The sequence below is a fragment of the Pelodiscus sinensis genome, chromosome 5 (assembly GCF_052426305.1).
Source record: "Pelodiscus sinensis isolate ZL-2025 chromosome 5, ASM5242630v1, whole genome shotgun sequence".
Taxonomy (NCBI): domain Eukaryota; kingdom Metazoa; phylum Chordata; order Testudines; family Trionychidae; genus Pelodiscus; species Pelodiscus sinensis.
This window is the reverse complement of record NC_143056.1, coordinates 125,395,553-125,418,569: the sequence shown is the minus strand read 5'-3', so window position 1 is coordinate 125,418,569 and position 23,017 is coordinate 125,395,553. Positions and strand designations below refer to the sequence as shown.

At 45.8% G+C, this 23,017-nt stretch overlaps 1 protein-coding gene across 3 annotated transcripts in view; it reads right to left on the bottom strand.

The window, feature by feature from the left end:
• LOC102458643 (inner centromere protein-like) overlaps nt 1-23,017 on the bottom strand; it is a 28,453-nt gene that overhangs the window by 3,279 nt on the left and 2,157 nt on the right. For 2 of the 3 annotated variants that reach the window (XM_006111736.5, XM_089778723.1), the window contains 13 exons: nt 19,646-20,406; nt 18,672-18,723; nt 17,404-17,437; nt 16,043-16,163; nt 14,216-14,309; nt 12,706-12,823; nt 12,485-12,619; nt 6,133-6,242; nt 5,687-5,807; nt 3,418-3,513; nt 2,561-2,691; nt 2,307-2,388; nt 1,888-1,998 (listed from right to left, as the gene is read on the bottom strand). In XM_006111736.5, the coding sequence (XP_006111798.3) occupies nt 1,888-1,998; nt 2,307-2,388; nt 2,561-2,691; nt 3,418-3,513; nt 5,687-5,807; nt 6,133-6,242; nt 12,485-12,619; nt 12,706-12,823; nt 14,216-14,309; nt 16,043-16,163; nt 17,404-17,437; nt 18,672-18,723; nt 19,646-20,406 (1,966 nt within the window). The remainder of the gene's footprint in view (nt 1-1,887; nt 1,999-2,306; nt 2,389-2,560; nt 2,692-3,417; nt 3,514-5,686; nt 5,808-6,132; nt 6,243-12,484; nt 12,620-12,705; nt 12,824-14,215; nt 14,310-16,042; nt 16,164-17,403; nt 17,438-18,671; nt 18,724-19,645; nt 20,407-23,017) is intronic. The other variant, XM_089778724.1, reaches the window with a different exon arrangement.

The following is a 23,017-nucleotide window of genomic DNA, read 5'->3' as shown; positions in this document are numbered from 1 at the left end:
GGTAGGAATTAGGACTTGAATATGGATCTTTTATTTAGTAAGCTACCAGGCTGTGCTGAAGTGTAGTATTTTAAGCTTCAGGATTGCTGCATGCTTACAATACAACACTGTTTCCTCAATTTCTCTGAGCCACATTTGCTACAGTTAACTTGCCTTTTTTCCAAGTTAAGTGTAGAGAGTCATCTCAAATCACTTGTTGCTGACAGACATAAAATGAACTGTATACAAACTAAAAAAAGCAAGTTGCCCTGTTTTTTCTCCCCCCACACTATAGGTGTTCAGCAATGCCATCTTTCATTCAATAGCAATACTATAGCTGAAAAGTACAGCTCAGAGTAGCAACAACAATTACTCTGACTGTAAATTAACTTGTGCTTGTCCATGCAGCATACTGTGCAGGACTGAGCACCATTAATGGTATGGTAGGAGGTGAGAAGATGGATAGTCACAAGACTGGTTCCTTCCATCTCACTCCCTCCTCACAGCAGCAACTGCAGGGAACCTACCCATCACATGTGCTTGATGTTCCTGTTCTACAGCAAACAAGACTCCTGAAAGGTGCACACATCGAAGTGGCTTCTTACCACCAAAAACTACTTCAGGAGTCTTCATATCTACTTCATATCTTTTCCAAACCAAGGGAAGGAGTCACTGACTCAAAGCATTACACATCTTTCCCGCTCCAAGAGAACATAAGTATGTTACATTAGTGCTCAGATACTATGCATAGGGTACAAAAGTCAGCATTTGATAAGCCACCAACTAATCTACCTTTGAATCCATTTTTCAAGCCTCTTTGCTAGGATGCCTACAAATTGTTTCCATCTGGCACAGGAGAGACAAGCGCTAAGAAGAGGCTTGCATTTTTCCAGTAGTCTCTGTTCATTGTGTAACTTCATTTTCCACCCCCTCTCCATCTGTCCACTCGTCACATAGCATTGGACCCCAAGATGGTAGTTTCTCTGGAGGAGGGAATGGGTTACTTGTCTGCCCAGTGGTTAGTACTGTGGGACCAGGGCAGGAATGTTTAGCAACAACCATAATACAAACCATAACACAAAATGATGTTTTTAACATTCAGTTCCTGTCTACAGGAAAGTGCAATGCCGAGTCATTTTTAGAAATAAACATATGAATCCATGAAACTTTCACTTAGCCATATTTCTGCTCTCTGAAAATTCTCTGTGCATTGAAATTGTCCTTTGTCCCAGCATGGCTGAACAGGGACAGTGTGTCAAAATGAGACCCACCACCTTCTGCAAGGACATTTCCTAGGAGAACCCAATTAAAAAACAAGTCCCTTGTTTTTCCAGTGATCTACAAAATACAGTCACAAACTACAAGACACGTTAAGGTTCGGATGGTATCAGGAATTAGACAACCAGAAGTTACGTTAAGGTTCAGATGGTATCAGGAATTAGACAACCAGAAGTTACACAAGAGGCAGTAGTTGGCTGCTTGAAAATAAAATTATGCCCCAAATCTAGCATTTTAACTGGATTCACTGAACACATGTAGGCTATTAACACATGGAGGAGTTTCAACCCCAATGGTGAGTTCAAGGCAACTGGAGACATGTGAAGTTTCTCAGCTACCCAGTGTCACTAGCCAGAAGCTACAATACAGCACAGACTTCCACAATTCCTCAAGATCTAGCGCCATCATGTGGCCATTTCCTATCACTTGTTTTGAATTTCCAACAAAAGAATTCTCTCTGGTATTTCTATGATGAGCCAAGTTACTTATGGCTGCTCAAGACAAGACACATCCCTGCCCTCTGTGAAGGAGAATGCCTCACACAAAGGAAAGGCTTCCACCTACCCAGGAAATTGGAGCCCAGAAGACACTGGAACCCCACATCTCTGCTCAGCCTCTTGGCTCACTCACCTCCACTGTTATATTCAGCCATTTGCTGGGAATAGCAGCAACAGATTGTGGTGGCTTGGTTTTATTTTCCTGTGATTGCTGCCGTTCGTGTTCTTCTGGGCTCTGTTCCTCCTGTTAAGTTATAAACAGATAACCCCTATGGCTCCCATAGAACCCAACTCGACCTATATGAGAGGCCCACACATCCCCTCCCTCCATCTGGTTGTCCCATCCTGCGGACTCGATCCCCAGAGAGGAGGAGCAGGAGCCTAACAAAGAATGGTTGTGCTCCAATATAGCCTCTTGCTGACTGGAGAAGATTAGGTAGGCCCCACTGCTATCCTGCACTAAGTGAATACAGCTGGTAAAGCTAAAGGCATCCTCAAGGCCAGAGACATCAATAGAATAAAATCTACTGCATAACAGTCTCAGCTCCCCACCTTCTTCTGATTTTCTTCTGCCTCTGTAACCACTGCCAGCTCCATCTGCAGGTGAGGACACTTCTTCTCTTGTTTGTCATTTCTGGCAAATCAAAGCATAACCAAGTGAGACAAATAGGGCTCAGATCATCTTCATCCAGAAGCCACTACTACAGCCCATCACTCATACCCTTCTCCTAGGATTGACAAGATTGGCTTTGCCATGCTTGTCCCTTCTCTCTCTTTTCAGGGTTTGGAAACAGGCCAGCTCTCACCTCTCCTTCGCCTGTTCCACCTGTCTCTGCTCTGCCAGTTTCTTCTGCTCTGCCATCTTTCTTCCTTTGTCTGGATGTTCATCCTCTTTCCTCTTCTGAAGTAGCTCCTGCTGCTTGTGTTCATCGTCCTCCTGGGAAGGCAAAGCAAGTCCACTTCTTTTATGCCCGGGGGGGGGGGGGGGGGGGGGGGGGGCGGCAAGTAGTTGAGTTTTGGGTCAAAAGCCCTTTCCTAGCCTTAATGCCACCTAGTCTGATCCATCCTCATTGGTCTTGGACCTTAGTTGTGCAGCTCCTTCTCCTGCTGCCCCACCCCATTTGCTCCCATATGAAGAGGGACAAACCCCCTCAATGTTACAGCATCTATTGCAGTTGGGCATAGGTGACAGCACAGTTACCCACTGCCACAATTAATTTAGTCATGGAATAGCTAGGACATGTAGGATGGAATTATGCTCCTGAGCCTTCTTAGCCACTTACAGGAAATGGCTAGGTCTGAAAATTTCAGTCCTATGGGAAAATGTATATGAAGGAGAGGTCAATACCATGCACGTTTATGGCACTATGGAACTCATAATGGTGAGAAGCACTAGCAGAGACCTGGAGAGTGACTTTATTCCCACACTCACCTGGAAGGAAAGAAATAATAAGGCACCTTAGTCACCAAAGGTGTAGGCTCTGAGGGACAGTGGGGTGAGGAGAGACAGAGTGAGTGTACATACCTAATCTGACACACTCGTTGTCTGTTCTCCCATAGCTATCTACTGTTCCCTGTTCTGCCCGCTTCCCCATATGCAAAACACTGTAGGCTTCCCCATCAAACTCTTCCCCTATGGGATGGGGTCTGATCTTGCTCTTACCATGTTCAGCACTTTCTGTTTTCGGGTCTCCATATCCCCAGGTTTCTTAATTATCTTTTTCTTCATCTTTTCTTCTACAACCTTCTCTTCTCGCACCTGAGAAAAATCACACACACATCAGGTCTGGACCCTACCCAGCCTCCTATGGGACCATCTTGCCATGCTTATCTACCATAGAAAGAAAACACAGGAGCTTTTCAGGTGTGTGGAGTTCATCCTAGCCCATGGAGGAAATACCTTTTTCTGGAGCAGACTGAAAGTCCAAAGCCCCAGTGAAGCGTGTACCACTCACCCACCCACACACACATGCTTTCTGTAGGCTGGTATCTAAGAAAGTAGCTCTTCCACTACACGTGCTGCATCCAGTTGCAGGAGCATTGGCCCTTGCACTAAAGGTGAACTGTAGGAATGGCTCACATGTTTTAGTACAGCGTGAACAGAGTTAATTTCTGTTCTAAGTACAGGTCTGTTTGGACCTAATTTTAGGCCTGACTGGGAACAGAACCAAGTGCACCTGTCCCAAACCCAAGAGAGTCAAGTTGTTCTTTGATTTGAGCACAACCCTGCTAGGAAACCTGATTCAGCAACATCAGAGGTCATCCAAAGAGTCAGCACCGCAGTGAACCTCTCTCTTGCTGCTTTCAGCTACACTGACTGTGCTGTGTAACAAGCATGCCAAGAAATCAGTGCTTGTCACTCTGCTGTTCACACAAAGCACAGTGAAATGGTGCCAGCTGGCAGCGATGGGGTACACAGCTGGCACTGGGCTGACCCCATAGGCTGGAGGAGAACTGAGCCAAGCCAAACCTGAGCACCTGGTTGTTTTCCCACTCAACATGGGCCCAACTCTTGTAGTCTAGCTGCTACAGGGCTAACTATATGCTTTAAGGAAATAATGTTATGAATATGCATAACTTGAAAATACTTTACGCAAAATACTTTGTTAAGTATCATTTGAAAGGGGATAACCTGCTGAATGTGTATATTCTATTATTCCTGAATTTGAAGTTAGAAATATGAAGTATTAACCTGTGTTACTGATGCAGACATGCTAAGTGAAGGCCATTAAGGTTATTTCAGAAACTTGATTACTCATTGACCAGGTCAATGATCTGTAAACGGGTTTGATTTTCCTATGAGCCAGTCCATAGGAGGGGAGGAGTCCCCATGGGACATGTGCTTAGGTCACCCGATGCTGGGACTCATTTTGGATGTTGTACTTTTCCCACCAAAAGTGAGAAAAAGTTTAAACTGAACACAAAGGATTCCTGCCTTTGGAAAACTCTGTATGAAGGTGGGAAGCCAAACAATAAGGGCTGCTGCCAGATGTCAAGATTCCCCTGCTTATCATCCAAGATGACAGCTAGAAATATCTATGACTGAACAGGGGAAAGATTAAGCTCAGACTGGGAGGATTCCAGACTGTGAAAGAAGATGTTTAGAACTACTGTTAGAGTAAGTTAATCCATGTATAAGTTTTAATGTTTAGCTGGCGCATTGTCTTTTATTTTGCTTAGTAACTAACTTTGTTCTGTGTCATTACTTACAACACTGAAATCACTTTTTATAGAAAATGAAACTTACTTCTGTTTGTCAATAAACCAGTGACAGTAAATTGTTACAGGGGGCGGGGGGGGGGGGGGAAGCCTTGTAGCGCTCTTTTTACACAAGAAAGAAGGTGGACAAAGTGAGCTTCCTCTGTATAAAATTGTATATATAGAGTAAAATAGATTTATCTGGGGTTCAGGTCCCACTGTGCCTGGGTGCTGAGCTTCTCAGTGTCTATATTATATTGCTGTAGGCTATAACCCCATCCCTGTACTAGTGTTGGAGGGCCTGAGTCAGCTGGACAGAGGACTGAGGGGCACCCATGATTGTCAGGAAAGTTCAGTGATATTTCAGCACATCAAGTGGCAGACAGACACAAAGGGATCTCTGTGCCCAAGCCAGTCACAACCACTCAAAGAGCTTAGAGTACCAGAGACACTGAAATCCACAATCAGAATAACTAATACTGTTGCATGGATGTGACGGAGAAGAGACTTTTCCCTGTTGAACAAAGGCCCTTAAGTAACTTTTTGCTCTAATTGTGCATGGCTCGTTACCCACTCATGGTCCTGTGGTCACTGTCACTAGCATTGAGGATTTTAGTAAGAGCCAATATGTTACTCACACAGTGAAGCAACCCATCACTGTTGCCTACTGCATTCGCTGCCTTGTGAAAACCCAGCTGCCCCCAAGAGCTCAGTTTCCTGATTGGGTCTCTTACCTTCTCACTCTTCTCCTCAGTTTGAGAGAGTTTCTGTTCCATCCGCTTCTTCTTTTCCTCCTCCATCTGCTCCACCCTTTCCCGAGCTTGCAATGCCTTCTTCAGACGCTCCTCACGTTTCCTGGGGAGCAAGCGGGAGCGGGGACAGTTAGCTTTGCCTGCAGTGGAAATTTGCCTTATAGATATCAATGCCCCAACATTGGAGTAGTTAGTGCACTGATATAAACCCCCAATGCAGAGTGTAAGAGCCTTGCAGTGGCACAGCCTGTCCTTATAGGCACCACTGGTACCAACAGTGGCTGTACATCATCTACGCTAGCTCTTTGCCCAAGGCACCTGTAGCTAACTACCAATGGCAGTATTCAGAGCAAGACACCAGTGCAGACATGACCTCAGTGATTCAGAATGGAGCCAGAAAAGGAGCAGCTGAAGGGGCAGCCACTCACAATTTCATCTCCTCAAGGCGCCGTCTCTTTTCCTCCTCAACTTTCTGTTTTCTTTGTTGCTCGGCCTCCTGCTTCTTTCTCAGGCTCTCCAGCCGTTGCCGCTCCTTCTCCTGGGGCAGGCAGGAAGCTCAGATTATGCCCAGCTGAAGGGGCTGGTTTCTGTACCAGGCTACTTAGGCGTAGGAAGCCAGAGACAAGACAACTGGAAACTGCAGCTTCAGTCAGAGACAGAGTCACACTCCCTCCAGAATAGGCATGTGTCAGAAGAGAGATAGGGCTGTCTTGGCAGCAGTGCCAATTCAGCCGCTCTATCTCCTGGAGTGGAAAAGGAGCTTGGAAGGGGAGTGGGGCAGTTCCAGTGTGTAAGACACCTCAGGCCCAACATCCAAGCAGAAACAGTTACTGCAGAGGAAACATTTAGGCAAAGACACCATCAGTGACTGTGCTGCTGTGTTCACCACAAACCAACTAATACTACTAGCTAGCTTTTAATGTTAAAAATGTGAAGATTTCTCCATTCTTTTCAGAGCACTGAAGAGACCCCTTAACATGTCATTTTTAGCCACAGGGCCGTGCACAGCTGGCCAAGAGAACTAGGTGAGATCTTCTGACTCAAGCTCAGAGCACTCAGAAGTTAAGTTCTTAATCAACTTAGAAGGCAAGAGAGCTCAACAAGGAATCAGTACTAAGCTTCCTGCACTGGTCCTGAGGAGCAGCAGAAGAGGAACAGAGCAGTGTTTTTTTTATATTTGGAAAGAGACTGAAGTTAACAGCCCCAGTCACAAAGGATACAGATGTTAAACAAGGTCTGTGATACCAAAGCACCAGCCAGGTATAAATATACAGAAGCAACCAGCCCCATGATGTCTATATAAACACACTACCTCATCCTTGCTTCTAACTGAAGGGATGTTTTCTAGACACGGAGCATCATGCATTGGCACAAAGTGGATAAGCTGAGCAGCATATGGTCAACCTCCTTTCATTTTTGAAGGTTGTTCTCTGCCGGAAAGAGAACTGCAATAAGTATTGTCCTGTAGCTGCTAAATCCACCACAACGAATAGTGTTGGAAGGAGCAACAAGAGGCATTGTCCTGATGTGGTGAATCCACATCCCATGGAATAGCTTTCCTTTCATCAACATGGCCATAATTGCACTCAATAAAATAGGTGCTCACAACAGGGCTCTAGCTGCTGGTTAACTCTCTTGCTGCTGCATTTGGGAGACTCAAACTTGAGTAGAGCAGAAGTCATTTAACTGGTGCAGATTCAATACCATTGCCACTACTGCATTGAGGAAAAGGTCTCCTAGGAACTGGCTGGCTTTGGAGCGCTCAGCTCAGAATTACACAAGGCACCTCATCCTCTGGGAGCCTCTAGCATTGGATACTGATCAGCATAGCCAGTCACAAGGCCAGGTGGAAGAGTGGGTAATGATTTTTTTCCAAGACACTAGACAGTGTATGTTGAGGTTTTTAGTGTAGAAGACAGAATGTAAGACCTTTTAAGATTAGTTCATTCCCAGTGGCTAAAGCATGATTGTTCCCTACAGTATACTCTCCTGGGTTTTGGCCAGCTTAGTCTGAGTGACAGTAAGTAGTAGCTCTTCCACTATTTCCCATGGAAAGCATTTTACAGCCTTTGAGCTATCCATTAGCAGTCCCCTTCAGAGATTCGCAGTTTGTATTTGCCACGGCGGAATTTCATTCAGACACTCAGATCCCCTTTGGGCCACTGAACAATTTCACTCACTTCCTGGTGTGCACACCTCCACATGCTTCCCAGTGCATAACTTCATTCTCAGAGAAGACTCTGAAAATAATACTAGGTCTGTGCGCAGATTAGTGGTGAGGTTAAAAGTCTGCCAGTGCCCATTAGAGAGGTGATAAATGTGTTCACCATGAGCCCAAGGCACCAGTGATTAGGGAGTCATTACTTACAACAAAATCCCCCTGTTTAGAAAGGAGAAACAAGGATTACTGCTTTTGCAACTAGTTGAGTAAACCTAGAACCATAACCTTTGGACTTTACTCTCATCTTACCTAGCAGTGAGTGATGATGATGATGAAGCAGCCAAATTGCTTCTCAACTCCAGACTTTGTGCTGCTTGTCTTACAAATGTCCAGCAGGCTACTGGACAGCAAACACCTGATTTCAGATTCAAAGTAGTGTCTGCTGATGATCCTGGAGTTTGGCAATCCCAGATTATGATGAGTTTTGGCTGAATGTAGCAGAATAACAAGGCTGCTAACAGAATTGCCAGGCCCCATGGCAAGGAGGGGGGCCAGATCTCAGGCCCCCAGAAGAGGTGGGGCCTCAGGCAGAAGAGGTGGGACTGGAGGCTAGCCTCCCCCAGCCAGCCTTTCAACATTGCCCAGGGCTCCACCAGTGATTAAAAGGGCCTGCTGCTTCCCTATAGTTATGCTGACCATATTTTTCTGAACCAAAATTAGGGACACATTAGCCATACTCCCTGATCCCCATTAGCCACGCCTCTGGAGGTAACACTCTCAGAGTCAAGACCAGATGGACACATGATCAGAAGTAAAAGGTGTCATGTGACCCCCACCAAACCCCCCCTCATGCAACTATCCTGCAATTACATTAACCCAATGTGTGTGACATTAACTCAGGAGTGGGAGGGACAGAGAGGCGGGGAGAAATGTTCCCTCTAAGAGTTTCCTCCCACGAGCAGAATGGATTTTGTGTTGCGCACCACTACTGAGTTCATGTGGCTTTTTTGGATGTGCCACTGTGGCACACAGAGCACTCCGAACCGCTACCATTTCCCTCTGCTGTCATGTCTCCTCCCCTTGCTCCTGCTGTCCCCCAACACCTCACCCTCTTCTGCTGTCCTGACTCCTGCCCTTTTCACTCCCCTCAGCCCTCCTGGGACCATGCAGAGAGCACACCGGCAGAGCCCAAACCTACCCCACTCTGTAGCGCTCCAGCCGGGCTCTGTGCAGTCTCTGCCAGGACTCCGGCAGCAGCTCCCAGGAGCGACTTGCCGGGTTTATCCCCCTCCCCCTCCAGCAGCAGCTGCCTGGGGATGGAGGAGGCAGCATGGCCAGGCTGGCAGTCACACAGCAGGAGGGAAGGGCCACAGGGGAGGAGGAGGAGAAGGAGAAAAAAAAACGTGCCAGATGGCAACACGTGCCGCAGGGGGAGCTTGGTGCTCCGGATACTGTGCACCAACGGCAGCGGCCCTGGGTGCCCACGCAAAGCACCAAGGGAGTCGCTTATGTGCTGGGTGGAGGCGGGGTGTTGCTGTTGGGCCACACTAGTGCTGGGTGTCTGCGAAGGTGTCCCAGGTGGACGGGGGTGGGGAATGGCGGTGCCATTTGTAGCCGGATCCCAACGGGTTTTCCGGGACATTTGCTGCCTTTATCGGGAAACCAGGACAGAGCCCTTAAATCCAGGACTGTCCTGGAAAAAAAAGGGGCTTATGGTCACCGTACCTATAGTATTAGCAGCGAGTTCTGGATGCTTATAAATTTCCAGACCCCAGGGCAGATGTCCCTCCTGCCTCCCTCAGTCGCCCTGCAGAATATTCAAGATTTCTCTACATGCATAAAAATACCTTATGGAGTTTATGTTCAAGATCACAATGTGTGTTGAGACTCTGATATTAGCTAACTCACAGGGCAATGCAAGACCAGATTCATTATGATTTTAAGGTGGCCCTATACCATAAAGGAGTTATAAAAATGCACATTTTCAAATATACAGAAATACATCTAAAGCTTTGCTTTCCTTGCATGATCTTCCCCTCACCCAATGCAGCACTAATACCACCATTACCTCAGGAGCAAATTATACTCCTGAGGGAATTCTGCAGAATTCCACTGTAGCAAAAAAATGTATATTTTAGTTAGTATTGGTTATAAGACTATAAGCATGATATATAATTTCATGTATAATGACTTGTTTATAAATTCTGTAGCTTTCTCTCTCTCTCCCCCATGGTTAGATAATGTTTAGTGTAAGGCCTTGCTCCCTGTTAGCATTACAAATCAAGTTGCTCCTCATGTCTGCATCACGAACTAAGTTGTGTCTTTTAGTAATTATTGATCTTGTCTGAAACTGCACCATTATGTGGTGTGAGTGGAGGGTGTGTGCGTGTGTAAGTGTAAAAGCCATCACAGATGTCCAGGTGATCAGGAAGTAGAAACTTAAGATGCAAGGAAACATGTGTTGTCTCTTGAGGCTGAATTGAATTAGCAGCCTTGATGAACCCTGGGGACAGGCAAAGATCCCACCAAGGCTACACCTACACTGGCATGATCTTGCGCAAAAACTCTTTAATGCAAGAGTTCTAGCGTTAAAGTAGTTGTGCAAGAGAGCATCTACACTGGCATGTGCTTTTGCGCAAGAGCATCCATGCCAGTGCAGATGCTCTCTTGCGCAAGAAAGCTCTGATGGCCATTTTAACCATAGGGCTTTCTTGCACAAGAAATTCATGTTGCCTGTCTACACTGGCCTCTTGCGCAAGAGCAGTTGTGCAAGAGGGCTTATTCCTGAGGCTATGTCTAGACTGCAGGCTTCTTTCGAAAAAGGCTCTTTCGAAAGCATCTTTCGAAAGATCGCGTCTAGACTGCAGGTGGATCTTTCGAAAGAGCAATCCGCTTTTTCGAAAGAGAGCACCCAGCGAGTCTGGATGCTCTCTTTCGAGGAAGCCCTATTTACATTGAATAATGCCTTCTTTCGAAAGAGGAACTTTCGAAAGAAGGCGTTCTTCCTCGTGAAACTAGGTTTACCGCCATCGAAAGAAAAGCCGCGTTCTTTCGAAATTATTTCGAAAGAACGCGGCTTGAGTCTGGACGCAGGGGAAGTTTTTTCGGGAAAAGGCTACTTTTCCCGAAAAAACCCCTGAGTCTGGACACAGCCTGAGTGGGAGCATCATACTTCTTGTGCAAGCAGCACTGATTTCATTCATTAGAATGTCAGTATACTTGCGCAAGAACTCGCGGCCAGTGTAGACAAGCAGCAAGTTTTTGCACAAAAGCGGCCACTTTGGCACAAGATCGCGCCAGTGTAGACAGCCCAAGAGTGAGAAACGATGGGAATCCTGAACACTATCAAAGGATAACTCTTGCAGAATACAGATTAACACCTCCTAAAGGCGGATGATAGCAGCATGACACTGGATAACCCACAGACCCCAACGAGAATTTACCTTAGTAAGCCTTGCCTGGCCAGTAAGACTGACTTTAGCCACCATGGACATATGGGTGTGCGTCTCATATGCTAACTACTTCTCTACTGTACTCTCAATAAAACACAGTGTATTGCCTTTTCCCCTGAAAAAGATCCTGTGTAGTTCTTATAAGCATAACACTACATTGGGCGTGCACAATTTCCTCGCCCTGAAATCAGCTGCAGAGATTTGGCCACCACTGGGGGCCAATGGAGCAGCTTGCAATAGAACACAAGGCCCAGGGGCAGGGAGAGAAAGAGGACTGGAAGGTTTCAGCAGGTGCAGTCCCTTAGCACATCTTAAAAGAAAAAAGTGGAAATGCACAGGAAACTTCATGCAAGCCTGGGACCCAGCATCAGGCTGTTTTTCCCTCTGGATCCCTGGGTTCTAGAAGGATAGTTTCTGTGAGTGTGTGGGTTGGGGCGGGGAGACGAGGTGTTGTTTGACCCCCAACTATGCTCTAGCAGAGAAGGAGGAACTAGGGGTCTCTAATAGAGGAATTTGTGCGTGCATCTGTATTGTTAGACATATTGGCTAACAGGTAATTTTGAAATGCCATTGCCAAACTAATTAAAAGTGGCATATTTTGTTATTTTGACAAGTACATTTGCAAAATTCTAGAAATACTGTGCATGCAGTTCCCCAAAAGTAAACCTACTAAGCAGCTATACAGACAGCTGCTACGGGAAACCACCCGTAACCCAGCACTTGGCATGGAGGAAATGGTCACTGGGTTAAGCTAGAACAGGACAGGCAGTCAATTTCATACAGATAATAGCCTGGCAGTGCACACCTGTACACACCTTGCCGGGGACAGGGAGCATTGTTCTCTTGTAACACCAGTGAGTATTGCCCTGGAACAAACATCCCCAGACACCAAAGGGGAAACTAATCTTCGTGGCCCATTCAGTTTTTAGCTTTTCTGCCAAGACCACTGAGAGAAGAGTTTGGATTTTGGATCTAACATTCCGTCAGCATCTTGGAATGGGACAAGTTGTGATTTAAGTTTGCTCTTTGGTACCATTTAAAGATTCCAAATGAGGAACAGCTTGTAATGCAGATTTGCAGTGAGAACTTAAAAGCAGACAACTCTGCCCACCACTCCCACACATTTGCTCTTCCCTTCTCACCCTTAAGGAAAGTGATCACCTTTACCTTGGAATCTGGTCGGGTAGGAGTGTTGCGTTTGATAAGGCTTTTCATGACACTACTGTGCCCTGTGGGCCCTGGTGTCAGGAGTAGCTGGTTCTTCTGCACCGTCTGTAGAAATTGTTTGAATGGACGCACAACCTACAAGGAGAGCACAGGGCATCAGACCTGCCACAAAAGAGAATCCAGAAGAGGGAGAGCGGCCTGGGGCCATGGCACCTACTCACCTTGCTGACAGGGCTGGGTGAGGCTAGAGTCTTGGTCTTATATGAAGGGGAGAGGTCACAGTCTTCTAGCTGCTGCCCATTACACAGCTCACCCACTGCTTGTTTATAACTCGGTCTCCTTAAAGAGTAAAGGTTGCTTTATTGATGCAGCTCAAGAAGTAGTCCGGGCCTCCCCTCAGCCTTTAATTTATTTTATACAGTCTCAGCTGCTTCTACAGCACTACCAAGTGATCTGTGGCATCTACATGAATACACCAATTATTTAGAACACACAGCAATGAAGATGCTAGAAAAAGGGCATGGAGGAGGTATAAAGAATGACGAATTACTGGTCTACAAAACAATAACGAAGATAGGCTCTCTCACTAAGCAACCGCAGTTTTATTCTCCAGCCCCAGCCAGCTTCAGTAGATGCTAGTCTCACAGCTAGAATCAGCAACTTAGGCATTTAGGGTAAAAGTTTGTTCAAGCTATTCTAGGAAGTTGTTGTGCAGCATCCTTAGGTCCCCAACTACTCCTCTCCAAGCAGCACTTAAAGAGTTACAAACACAGTTTCTTATTGTATCCTTGGGAGGCAAGGGGCACAACTCCCCATCCATAAAACAGAAAGCAGACAAGCTGATTAAGTGACCTGCACACAGTGAAACTTAGGTTCTAGAAAAGGGGTGGGCAAGACTGGTTTGGGGGGGGGAGGGGGGGAGAAGAGAAGAGAGGCACTTCAAGAATTTGGTAAGTGGTCAAAAGTCTCAATTTTCTATGGAGGAGGTTTGGAGTCTGGGATGGAGAATGGGTGCAGAAAGGAGCTTGGGGTAGGGGAATGGGATGCAGGAGAGGTTGTGGGGTCTGGGAGGGGCTTTAGCTGCAGGAGAGCATTGTGACCTGGTGGAGGTGGTTCAGGGTCTGGGAGGGAGTTGCGACCAGGGGCAGATGTGCAGAGGATTTGGGTTGTGACCTGGGATAGGGAGTTGGGGAAGAACTTCAGGCAGGTTCACTGCCTACCACGCTCCACTCAAAGCAGTCAGTTGCCGGGCCCAGCCTGAACGTCTCCGTGCAGTGCACGAAGAGGGGTGGGGGGCCTCTGTATGCTGCAAGCATAGCCCAGGCAGCTCTTATTGGCCAGTTTCGGGTGTGTGCCACACAGAGAAGCACAGGCTAGCGCTGGCAGCCAGTCACTTCGAAAGACGCATGGAACATGGCAGGCTGGGAGCCTGCCAAACACCACTTCATAGGATCACGGCAAGCCAGATGCAGTGCTTGGGCCATATTTTGCCCGTTCTAGTCCTATCTATGCTTAATTCACCAAGCCTTTCAAGAGACCCTATTTCATATTAAACTGATGAAAATCTAGAAGCCCAAAATTCTGGGAGATTTAAGAGGATTTGAAACCTTCTCTGGCCAATCAAACCAAAGCCTTCAACCAAGTTACTCGATAGAGAATAACTCAGTCATTCCAGATCACTAGTCTATTCCTTTTTCTCTCTCCCAGCCAGAGTCCAAAAAGGGAACATACCGGATACCTGAGGGCTGTTCTAGAGGCTGAGTGTTCTGGGGTTGCTCCTTGCTCCCAGAGCTCTGAGGAGTGCCACTCCTTTTCAAATGGTTCTCTGTAGGGGAAAAAAGCAGTTAGCTTCACATGAAAGATTTCCTGCAGCAGAGCTCAGATGCCAGAGGTTGTCATAGCTCCTAAAACAAACTTCACAAGTGTACTGGAGAACACAATTGCTAAGAGCTGTGCTAGTTAGAAACATACTGACATAACACAGGGGTACGCTAGCTATATACACACTAGTTTTGTATCTCTGCATTAACCATCACAAAGAATAATTTTAGAATATGCACCTTGTATGATCAAGCACCTTCTGGGTGGGAGATTTTCGATGATAGACAGCCCATAAAATGATTCTGGATGTTCCACCCACACCCCTACGATACGGGGTAAAACAGTGGTCTCCAACCTCTTTAAGCAAAAAAACACTTAAGTGCAATCCAGGACCTACCTCAAACCCAAACATCCTTGCCCCGCCTCCTTCCCACTCCTTCTCTGAGGCCCCACCCCTGCTCACTCGCTTTTATCAGGCAGGGATTTGGGGTGCAGCAAGGATTGAGGCCAGGGTTTGGAATGTGAGCTCCAGCTGGTAGCCACTTACCACAGGCAGCTTCTGGGTGGTGACGCAGTGGGGCTACGGCAGGCTCACCGCTCCCCTGGCCCTGCACCGCTCCCAAAGCAGCCAGCAAACTCTCTCCATCCCTGCCCCACTCTGCTCTGTAGCGATGGGGTACAGGGTGGAGGAAGGGGCATTCTGACATCATCAACATCTAACTCTCCTCTTCTTCCTGTGCCTTGCACAGCAAGCAGGAGGCTCCCGGGGTGAGAGGCACCTCCAAGGCAGAGGGCAGGAGCAGCACGGTAGTGCTGAGAGGGACAGAAGTAGTGCCAGCACTTGATAGCCTCCCAGCCAAACCTCTCAGGATCACCTGTCAAAGGTTCCAAGATCTACAAGTAGATCCCAATCTACTGGCTGGTGACCACTGGTTTAATAGGACCCTCGTATGGGATTACATATTACCTACAGTGAAATCCGATCTCATCCCATCTCACTGCCTGTAAGTGAGGAGCTACGAGAAGGGCTGCAATCTCCTCTTGTTCCTCCTCAGTCTGTTTCATGCATCTCAAGAGTGATACTAGTCCAAACATTAATATCTTCTTTAAGAGCAAAAAGTAAAGCTCAAAGCTTCATTTTGGTTCATTTCTCCTCTACAGTTTTAGTTGCTCAGAGTGAAGTGGTTTGTTCAGACTGTCCAGTCAGACAACACAGTTTATTTCAAAATTGTGCGAATATAAAGGAAAGATCCAGCAAAGGACAAATCTTACTGTTCTCTGGAGGCTGGAAAGAGCCTTTACAGGATAAGCTTAGTCACTAGTGCCATGTCTACACAGGGCTACTCTCGAAATAAGCAACACTACTTGAGCTATGTCAAGTGTGTATCTTAAGTTGAAATAGCTTATTTCGACTTTTGGTGCTGCCTACACAGCAGGAAGTCTGAGTTAGAGCACTCTTCCCTCGACTTCCCTTACTCCTCGTACAATGAGGGTTACAGGAGTCACAGTAAGCAGTCCTCCGGCTTGACATTATGCTGAAATAGCTGCTTGAAGTGTAGACGTGGGTTATGTTATTACAGAATAACGTTAGTTATTCTGAAATCATGCTGCTGTGTAGACAATTAGTCTTGCGTCTTTGCCATCTAGGCTATCTAATCTTTCATAAACCCCTAAGGGATCTCCACAGTCCCAAGCTTCCTTGCTGCTTTGCCAACAGTGAGCCTCCACCATATTTACCTGCATTGTTCTCTGAATGCTGCTGCTCTGCCTGATTTGGCTCTTCAGTCTGAGTTGACTGTTCCGCAACAGGGCTGCCTTCATTTGGAAGAATGAAGGTTTTCTGAAAGTGTTTGAGAGCCTGTTGGAGAAGGAAGCAGGCTTTAGCAAAACTCCCCCACAGAAATAAGCCTTCAACAAGGATTCTGTATCCCGAGAAGTGGGAAAAGGAGGGGTGCAAAGCCACAGACTATGGATGTACAGGGTTACAGCCAGTGTAGACAAGCCAGGAACTGCTCCTTTCTCTTTGCAATGGCAGGAAGGCAAACCCACCAAATGCTGTCCTGGCTACTGCAGACACAGGATGCCCAATCATGGAGCAGAGGCACAGCAGAAAGTGAGTGTTGCAGACATTACCCATCCAAAAAGCAAATGGGTCAGATTTGTCCTTCCTCCACTGGGGGGTGGGAATCTAGGATCAAGACTTTAGATTGACTAGCAAATGTGGGTGTCTAACCTGTGGTACCTTAGGCCGGATTTTCAGTGAATGGGTACTTGGTAATTTCGGGGGGGGGGGGGGGGGGAATATCGCTACACTAGTTTCTAAGTGGAGACCCACAAATTGAGACAGCCAAGATTACCAGTCACTTTTGAAAAATATCTTGGCAAACTGCCTTTACAAGTCTGTTTTAAACAACCCTAGATTGAGGCTGGAGTGATTCCCAGCTACTGAGCGGGGCAACAAGCTCAATGCACCACAAAGGTCAGGAAAGGCACACGCTCCACAAGCACTAGGATCAAGTTCTAAAATGTTGTTGTCTTGAGAACTGAAACTATAAAGTGTTCGGATACAAGTTCTTAATTTGTCTTATGGTGGTGCCTAAAGACTCTAGGCCCAGTTGCGTTAAAATGTGTTTTGTATAGCACCTAAGGAGCGGACATTGTAAATAGACACAAAAGGGTGAGTAAAAAGGATACAATATAGAAACAGAAGAAAGAGAAAGAGGGTAAGGGCCAGATTTTTAAATACAAATATTGTTAAACATCTTTCTCTAAATGACTCATCCAAGGTAATAAAAAAAAAAATCTACAGCACAACAGGCATTTGAAGCCAGTTCTTGGGAGTAATAGTCTAGTGCCATAATCTACCAAAACTCAAGATGGGGATGGGACGGGATGGGATGGGGGGGGTCCTTTACTTCCTCAGAAGTGTTGCCTCTTTAGATAGTGGGGACAGAACAATACCACAGACACATTCTCCAGTTTCAGTAATAGTAATTATATCTGCTCTGTAGAGCGATCTAGACTCAGGAACTGGCAGGTAAGAAGCAATACCATTAACTTATTACATTTGTCTTGGAAAAGTCCAACCTGGGTCTTACCTCATCACATTCAGCATTTGGCTCCAGTTCAGGCCTGGAAATAAAGAGAGGGGTTTGACATGTTATCAGCTTCCACAGAGGAAGCAAAGAAATTATGGATTTTACTCTTGTGGTGCCTCTGTCAGAAGCTTCTAGGCATTTTCAAAGTGCGTGGTAAAAGTGACTAAGATCACAATCTGAAAGTCTGCTTTAGTACATTAATTTTATCTAAGTGCAGTGGGAACAAAGTATTCATTCTGATCAATGGAAGAACTGTTTGCACGTGCTGGAGCCAAGACTCTTGCATTGAAATCTAACTTCACAATCTTCAGGCAGAAAGTGAAAGTACTTCAAGTATGGGCATGTCTACACAGCAGGGCTAAAGCCGAATTAAGATATGCAACTTCAGCTACATCAATTGCGTAGCTTAAATCAAAATAGCTTTTTTCGGCTTTTGGCACGGTCTACACAGCAGGAAGTTGAAGGAAAAGCACTCTTCCTTCAACTTCTGCTTACTCTGACCCCTGTAATCCTCATTTTACAAGGAGTAAGGATCTTCAAGCTCAATATTATTTTGATGTTTTGTTGAAATAACTGCTTGTAGTGTAGACACGGTTTACGTTATTTTGAAATAATGTCATTATTCTAAAATAATGCTGCTGTGTAGACATGCCCTATGAGACAGAACCCTACTAAAACAGGCCAGATGGTGGCAGCACAATAAATTGCTGAATTATATGCTAGTGAGTTTATACCCTTTGTGGAAGGTCTTAGCATTACTCAAGACAATAAGAAGGATATGCCATAGACCTGGGACATGGACAGATGGGCCTGCAAGTCTTGAAGACCACAAACTGCACCGCTCTCCAATCTGGTAATGTGGATGGAAAGGAAAATTAGTTCACAGGGATCAGGAAGTTAGTAATAGACATGGGACCTAGCAAACCAAAAATATTCATAGAAAGAGCATAAAGAAACACTTTCTTAGTTAAGCTGGCAATATTTTGCAGCGCACTTGTACATTCAGCAAACAGATCAGCCTTTTTCGGTAGCTCAGTACAGATATCTGAAAGGAAGAACAGAGATTGTACCAGCCTTGCTGTTGGAGAGGCATGCAAGATGGACAGTCTGAGGAAGGGCCACAACTATGCAGCATGAAGAATGTAACTACCATCCTCAATCATAGGTGACAATTGACAGTGACAGCACAAGCATTAATTTAGTGACTGGGCATGTGAACAACTTGTACATTTTCCATGGTTTCTGGCTATTTGACAGAGCAACCTCACCTGTCATTGTTGGTTGCTTCTTCATCCACAAATACCTCCAGGGAGCTATGGCCTGGAGGGAAAAGGATAAAGCAAGACACTAGCTAGCTTGGTGGTCTTAATCGGATGGATCCTATAAGCAACTATTCCTGTGCAACACAGCCCTTCTCTGGGGACACATTGCATTCCCACACCCAGATTTCCATATGAGCAACAAGCCTGACTTTTTACAGCTACAAGTTGCTACATCAGGCAATGAACTTGAGAAGCACCACGATGGCCCAGAAACTGCTTTAGTACCTCTAAAGGTTCTGCAATATTGTGGAAAGATCACAAGTAATTTCATAGTTAGAAAATTTAATAGTGCATAATTTCAGTTAGAAAAAAGAGTTTAAATCTTTGTTAGGGATGAAAGTGTTTTTGGTAACAACAGGACAGATTCAATATTCTGCAGTATTAACAAGTAGGTTAGCACTCTGTGACCCTACCTGAAGTTTCAAGACTGGTGTTTCTCATGTCCATCAACTTATTCATGGCTTTGATTTCAATTAGGTCCCCACAGTGTCTTATGCATAAGTTAGGGTTTGTTTGTTTTTTTAAAGTTACAAGTTTTTAGTATTAGGACGACAATGTGCCATGGCATTTACTTTTGTTTGCCTAAAGCCCACATCCTTCAGCACTTAACTGAATCAGCTGGAAGCCACTTTATTTCTACAAGCAAGAGAGTTTAAGGAACTTAATATCAGCAGATACTTTCAGAACCCAGAGACTGTGCAGGAAAGGCATGGCCTGGCGTTTCAGCTAGAGACACAAGAGGACTCTTGGACCTTTAAAACAACATAGGGTGAAATTTAAAAATTTCAGTTGTAGGGCTCCTGCACAAGCAGCACTGACTGAGAGGGACTGGGAGCCACACACAAACACCACACTGATGGACAGAGCAGAGAGGCTTTGAACAAAGACTGACTGAATCAACTTTCAGACTTAAATCTTACAGCTCACGTGACTGGAGGCTGAAGAGGACTCCCGAGCTGCTCTCCTCTTAGAGGCAGCCCTGCTGATAGATTTCCGGATCATGCTCTCTCTTTTGCTGACAAGTGAATATTTCTCTGCTAGTGAGGCCCTGCGCGGCTTATGGGACCTTCGCCTCTGGCTTCGGTGCGCAGAGGGCCGGCTTGATTTGGAGCTGGTCGAGGTCCCAGTGCTGTCTTTTATGTCCTGGAAAAGCTCCTTTTCTGTCCCCTGAGCAGAGACAACATTTTCAGCTCCGGGCTCCCCACTTACAGCAGCTTTGGGTGTAGATGTATTTGCTCTTCTAAAGTTGGGAGCACCTTGGGCTTCTCCTATCCCCTTTGCCTCAGGGGTGTCAGGTATCAACAATACTGAGGCTGCAGACACAGGCTGCAGTTCAGTAACCTCAGACTTTTTGGGAGCTTGGTCATCTGTGCTCAGGGAGAAGATCTCCAAAGCCTGGTCTATAATTTCAGGCCTATTTCCCTTCAAATAAAAGTCAGCACCACAGCGATCATTGACACTGATTTCTGCCAAGGGAACCCGCCCTTCTTGTTTCTCAGCCACTGCCTCCAATGGAGCAGGAAGCTCTGCTTCAACCTTGGAGGGGAATCTTGTTACACAACAGGGAATAGATGCTTCTTTTTCCACATCACTGCATTTTTCTAGTCCCTCTTTGCTTCGGAGTCTTTGGGAAACTTGCTTAGAGGCTGCTGGCTTGAGGCTGCTTCTCCTTCTTGACAGCCTTAAAACAAAGACATTTTTAAGGCAAATAAGATTTTTTCCTTATAGCCATTTCAGAAGCTAAGACTGACACCACTGACTGTAGACATGATCCTCAGTATTTTTTACATGCAATTATGCTTATTTTCCAGATATAAATATTTTAAATGTGATTAAGGGAATAAACACACTGGACTGTGACTCAGGAGAGCTGGGTTTTATTCTCTGCTCTGCCTACTGGGCAACATTGGAAAAGGCCTTCCTCTGACGCCATCTGTAAAATGGGTATAACGATACTTCTCAATTTAAGTAGCTCTTAAGGTACATCTACCCAGCAACATTATTTTGAAATAACTAGCATTATTCCAAAATAACTTAGTCCATGTCTATGCAGCAGGCAGTTATTTCGAAATAATGCTGAAATACTGTCAAGCTGGAGGACTTCATACACCGACTCCTGTAACCCCCACTGTACGAGGAGTGTGGGAAGTCGGAGGAAGAGTACTCTTTTTCAAAATAAATGCGGAATAGACGTTCCCAATTTAGAAATAAGCTATTTTGAAATAAGCTATGCAATCGACGTAGCTCAATTTGCATAGTTTATTTCATGTTAAGCCCTGCTGTATGGACGCACTCAAAGTGCTTTACAAAAGGTAGGAGCCAGATTGTCAATCTATAGTAATACTATCCTCACTAATAAAAAAACCAAAACCCTCTCATTCAATTTAAAACCTCATTGTTTTTTCCTGGATCATTCCCTCATTCTGCACCAGTGATGCTAACATGCAGACAGCATCTGGAGCCCCAGCTGGATATACTATGCAACACAGGGTGGCTTGCTAGAATGGAGCCTATTGACTTTTCTCCTAAGAATTAAACGTAGAGAGCTTGGACAAGGAAGGGGAATATAATAGGATGCAGTAGTATTTGAAGGGGCGATGCTATGTATGGGGGAGAAGTAAGTACAAATAGGAGGAAATTGCTAAAGAATTTTCTGCAGCGTGAGGCCTGTTGGATTAAGAAGTTTTGCCAACATCATGGCTGAAATTAATCACAACTAATTCAAGTACAAAGCAAGCAGTGTTAACAAGAGAACTTCTGAAATGAGATTTTGACTGCACACAGAAGTGTCCTTGTGTAACTTGAAACCAACCCCTCTAACATCTTAAGATTAAGTTTTTTTTCTAAACGGAAAGACTCAGAGTTCTGGGGTAACTTCCCCACATAACCTGAGATTTCCTTACATAGGAGGGAGTGTTTTTGGAATGCCCAAATTATAAACTTTTAGAGAGGCTGAATTTTGAGAAGGTGGGTTCAAAGCACTTTCTAAGAAAGACCTATTTAAGGGGTGTCAAGTCGGGCACCAAGAAAATCAATTCAGTTTATAAAACCTTAGCCTAGATTATTTTAAGCACCAAGGTGTGAATTTCTTTATGACAGTGGTTCCCAACCTTTTTGATACCGGGGACTGGCAAGCCCCGTCACAAACTTCCGGAGGACAGGCAGAATTTTATTTGCATATTAATTATGCAAATGGTGAATAAAAAATTACTGATCTGTCAAAAGCCCAGCCACCAGTGCCAGCCCTAACTCCTAGAACCTTCCACCTGTCCCACTGCCAGCCACTAATCCAAGTCCTAACCCCCCCAATGCCAGCCCCCTGCCCCACTAAACCCCCCCGTACCAGCTTCTAGTTTCCAGAGCCCCAATACCCCCCAGACCTTCCCCCCTGTTCCAGCCCTGCCCCCCTAGCTCTCCCCCACTACTAACTCAGCCTCCAGAGCCCTCCAACATTAGCCCCACCCCCCTCACTTAATCCTGTACTGCTTCCTATATTGCAGCAGCACCTCCCCTCCTGCCACGGCTGTTGGGAGAGGAGTATCCTGCCCTGCCTCTCAGCCAACCAGCACTGGGCAGAGGTGGGGTCTCCTTTGGCCGTGGAAGAGCAATTCCCTGTATGGCAGGAGGACTGCGTGGAGTCTCCTCCAGCCATGGAAGGGTGTTTCTGTGTGTGGCGGGAGGGCCACGCGGAGCAGCTCTACGTGGCCCTCCTGCCACACAGGGAAGCACTCTTCCGCAGCCAGGAGGAGACCGCTGCCCTGAGCGTCTCAGCTAAACAGCTGTGGCGAGAATGGTGTACCCCAGCCGCAGCATGGTCTGGCAGCGGACTGTGGCCCAGCGGTTGGGAATTGCTGCTTTAAGACACCACTCTTTTTGGAGGGGGAAAGAAGCTAACAATTTAACTAAGCAACTAGCTTTTATCTGGCATTTACAGTCCCTGTAGTCTCTAGACACGTTCTCCCTTTCTGCCCATTCTTTACCAACCAGTTTAACCTCAGTTTTTTAGTTCATATCTCTCTTCCTGCCTTCTGCTATGGGGTTAACCGTGGTTAATGAGACAATATTGAACACAAGGTATCCTATGCATGCAGCAGTTTAACTGCATACAGCTCTTGCCAGGAGTAAGTAGTTTTTCCCTATTGTACATGGGACATTTGAGGGATACACGTTTTTAAATGGCAGGTATCAAACAGCATATCTATTGTAAATTGATTAAATTGGTGAGCTTTCTAGAAGTGGACTAGAAGGTCAGCTCTGAATAAAGTGATGGGTACTTTGCACTCGAGGTACAG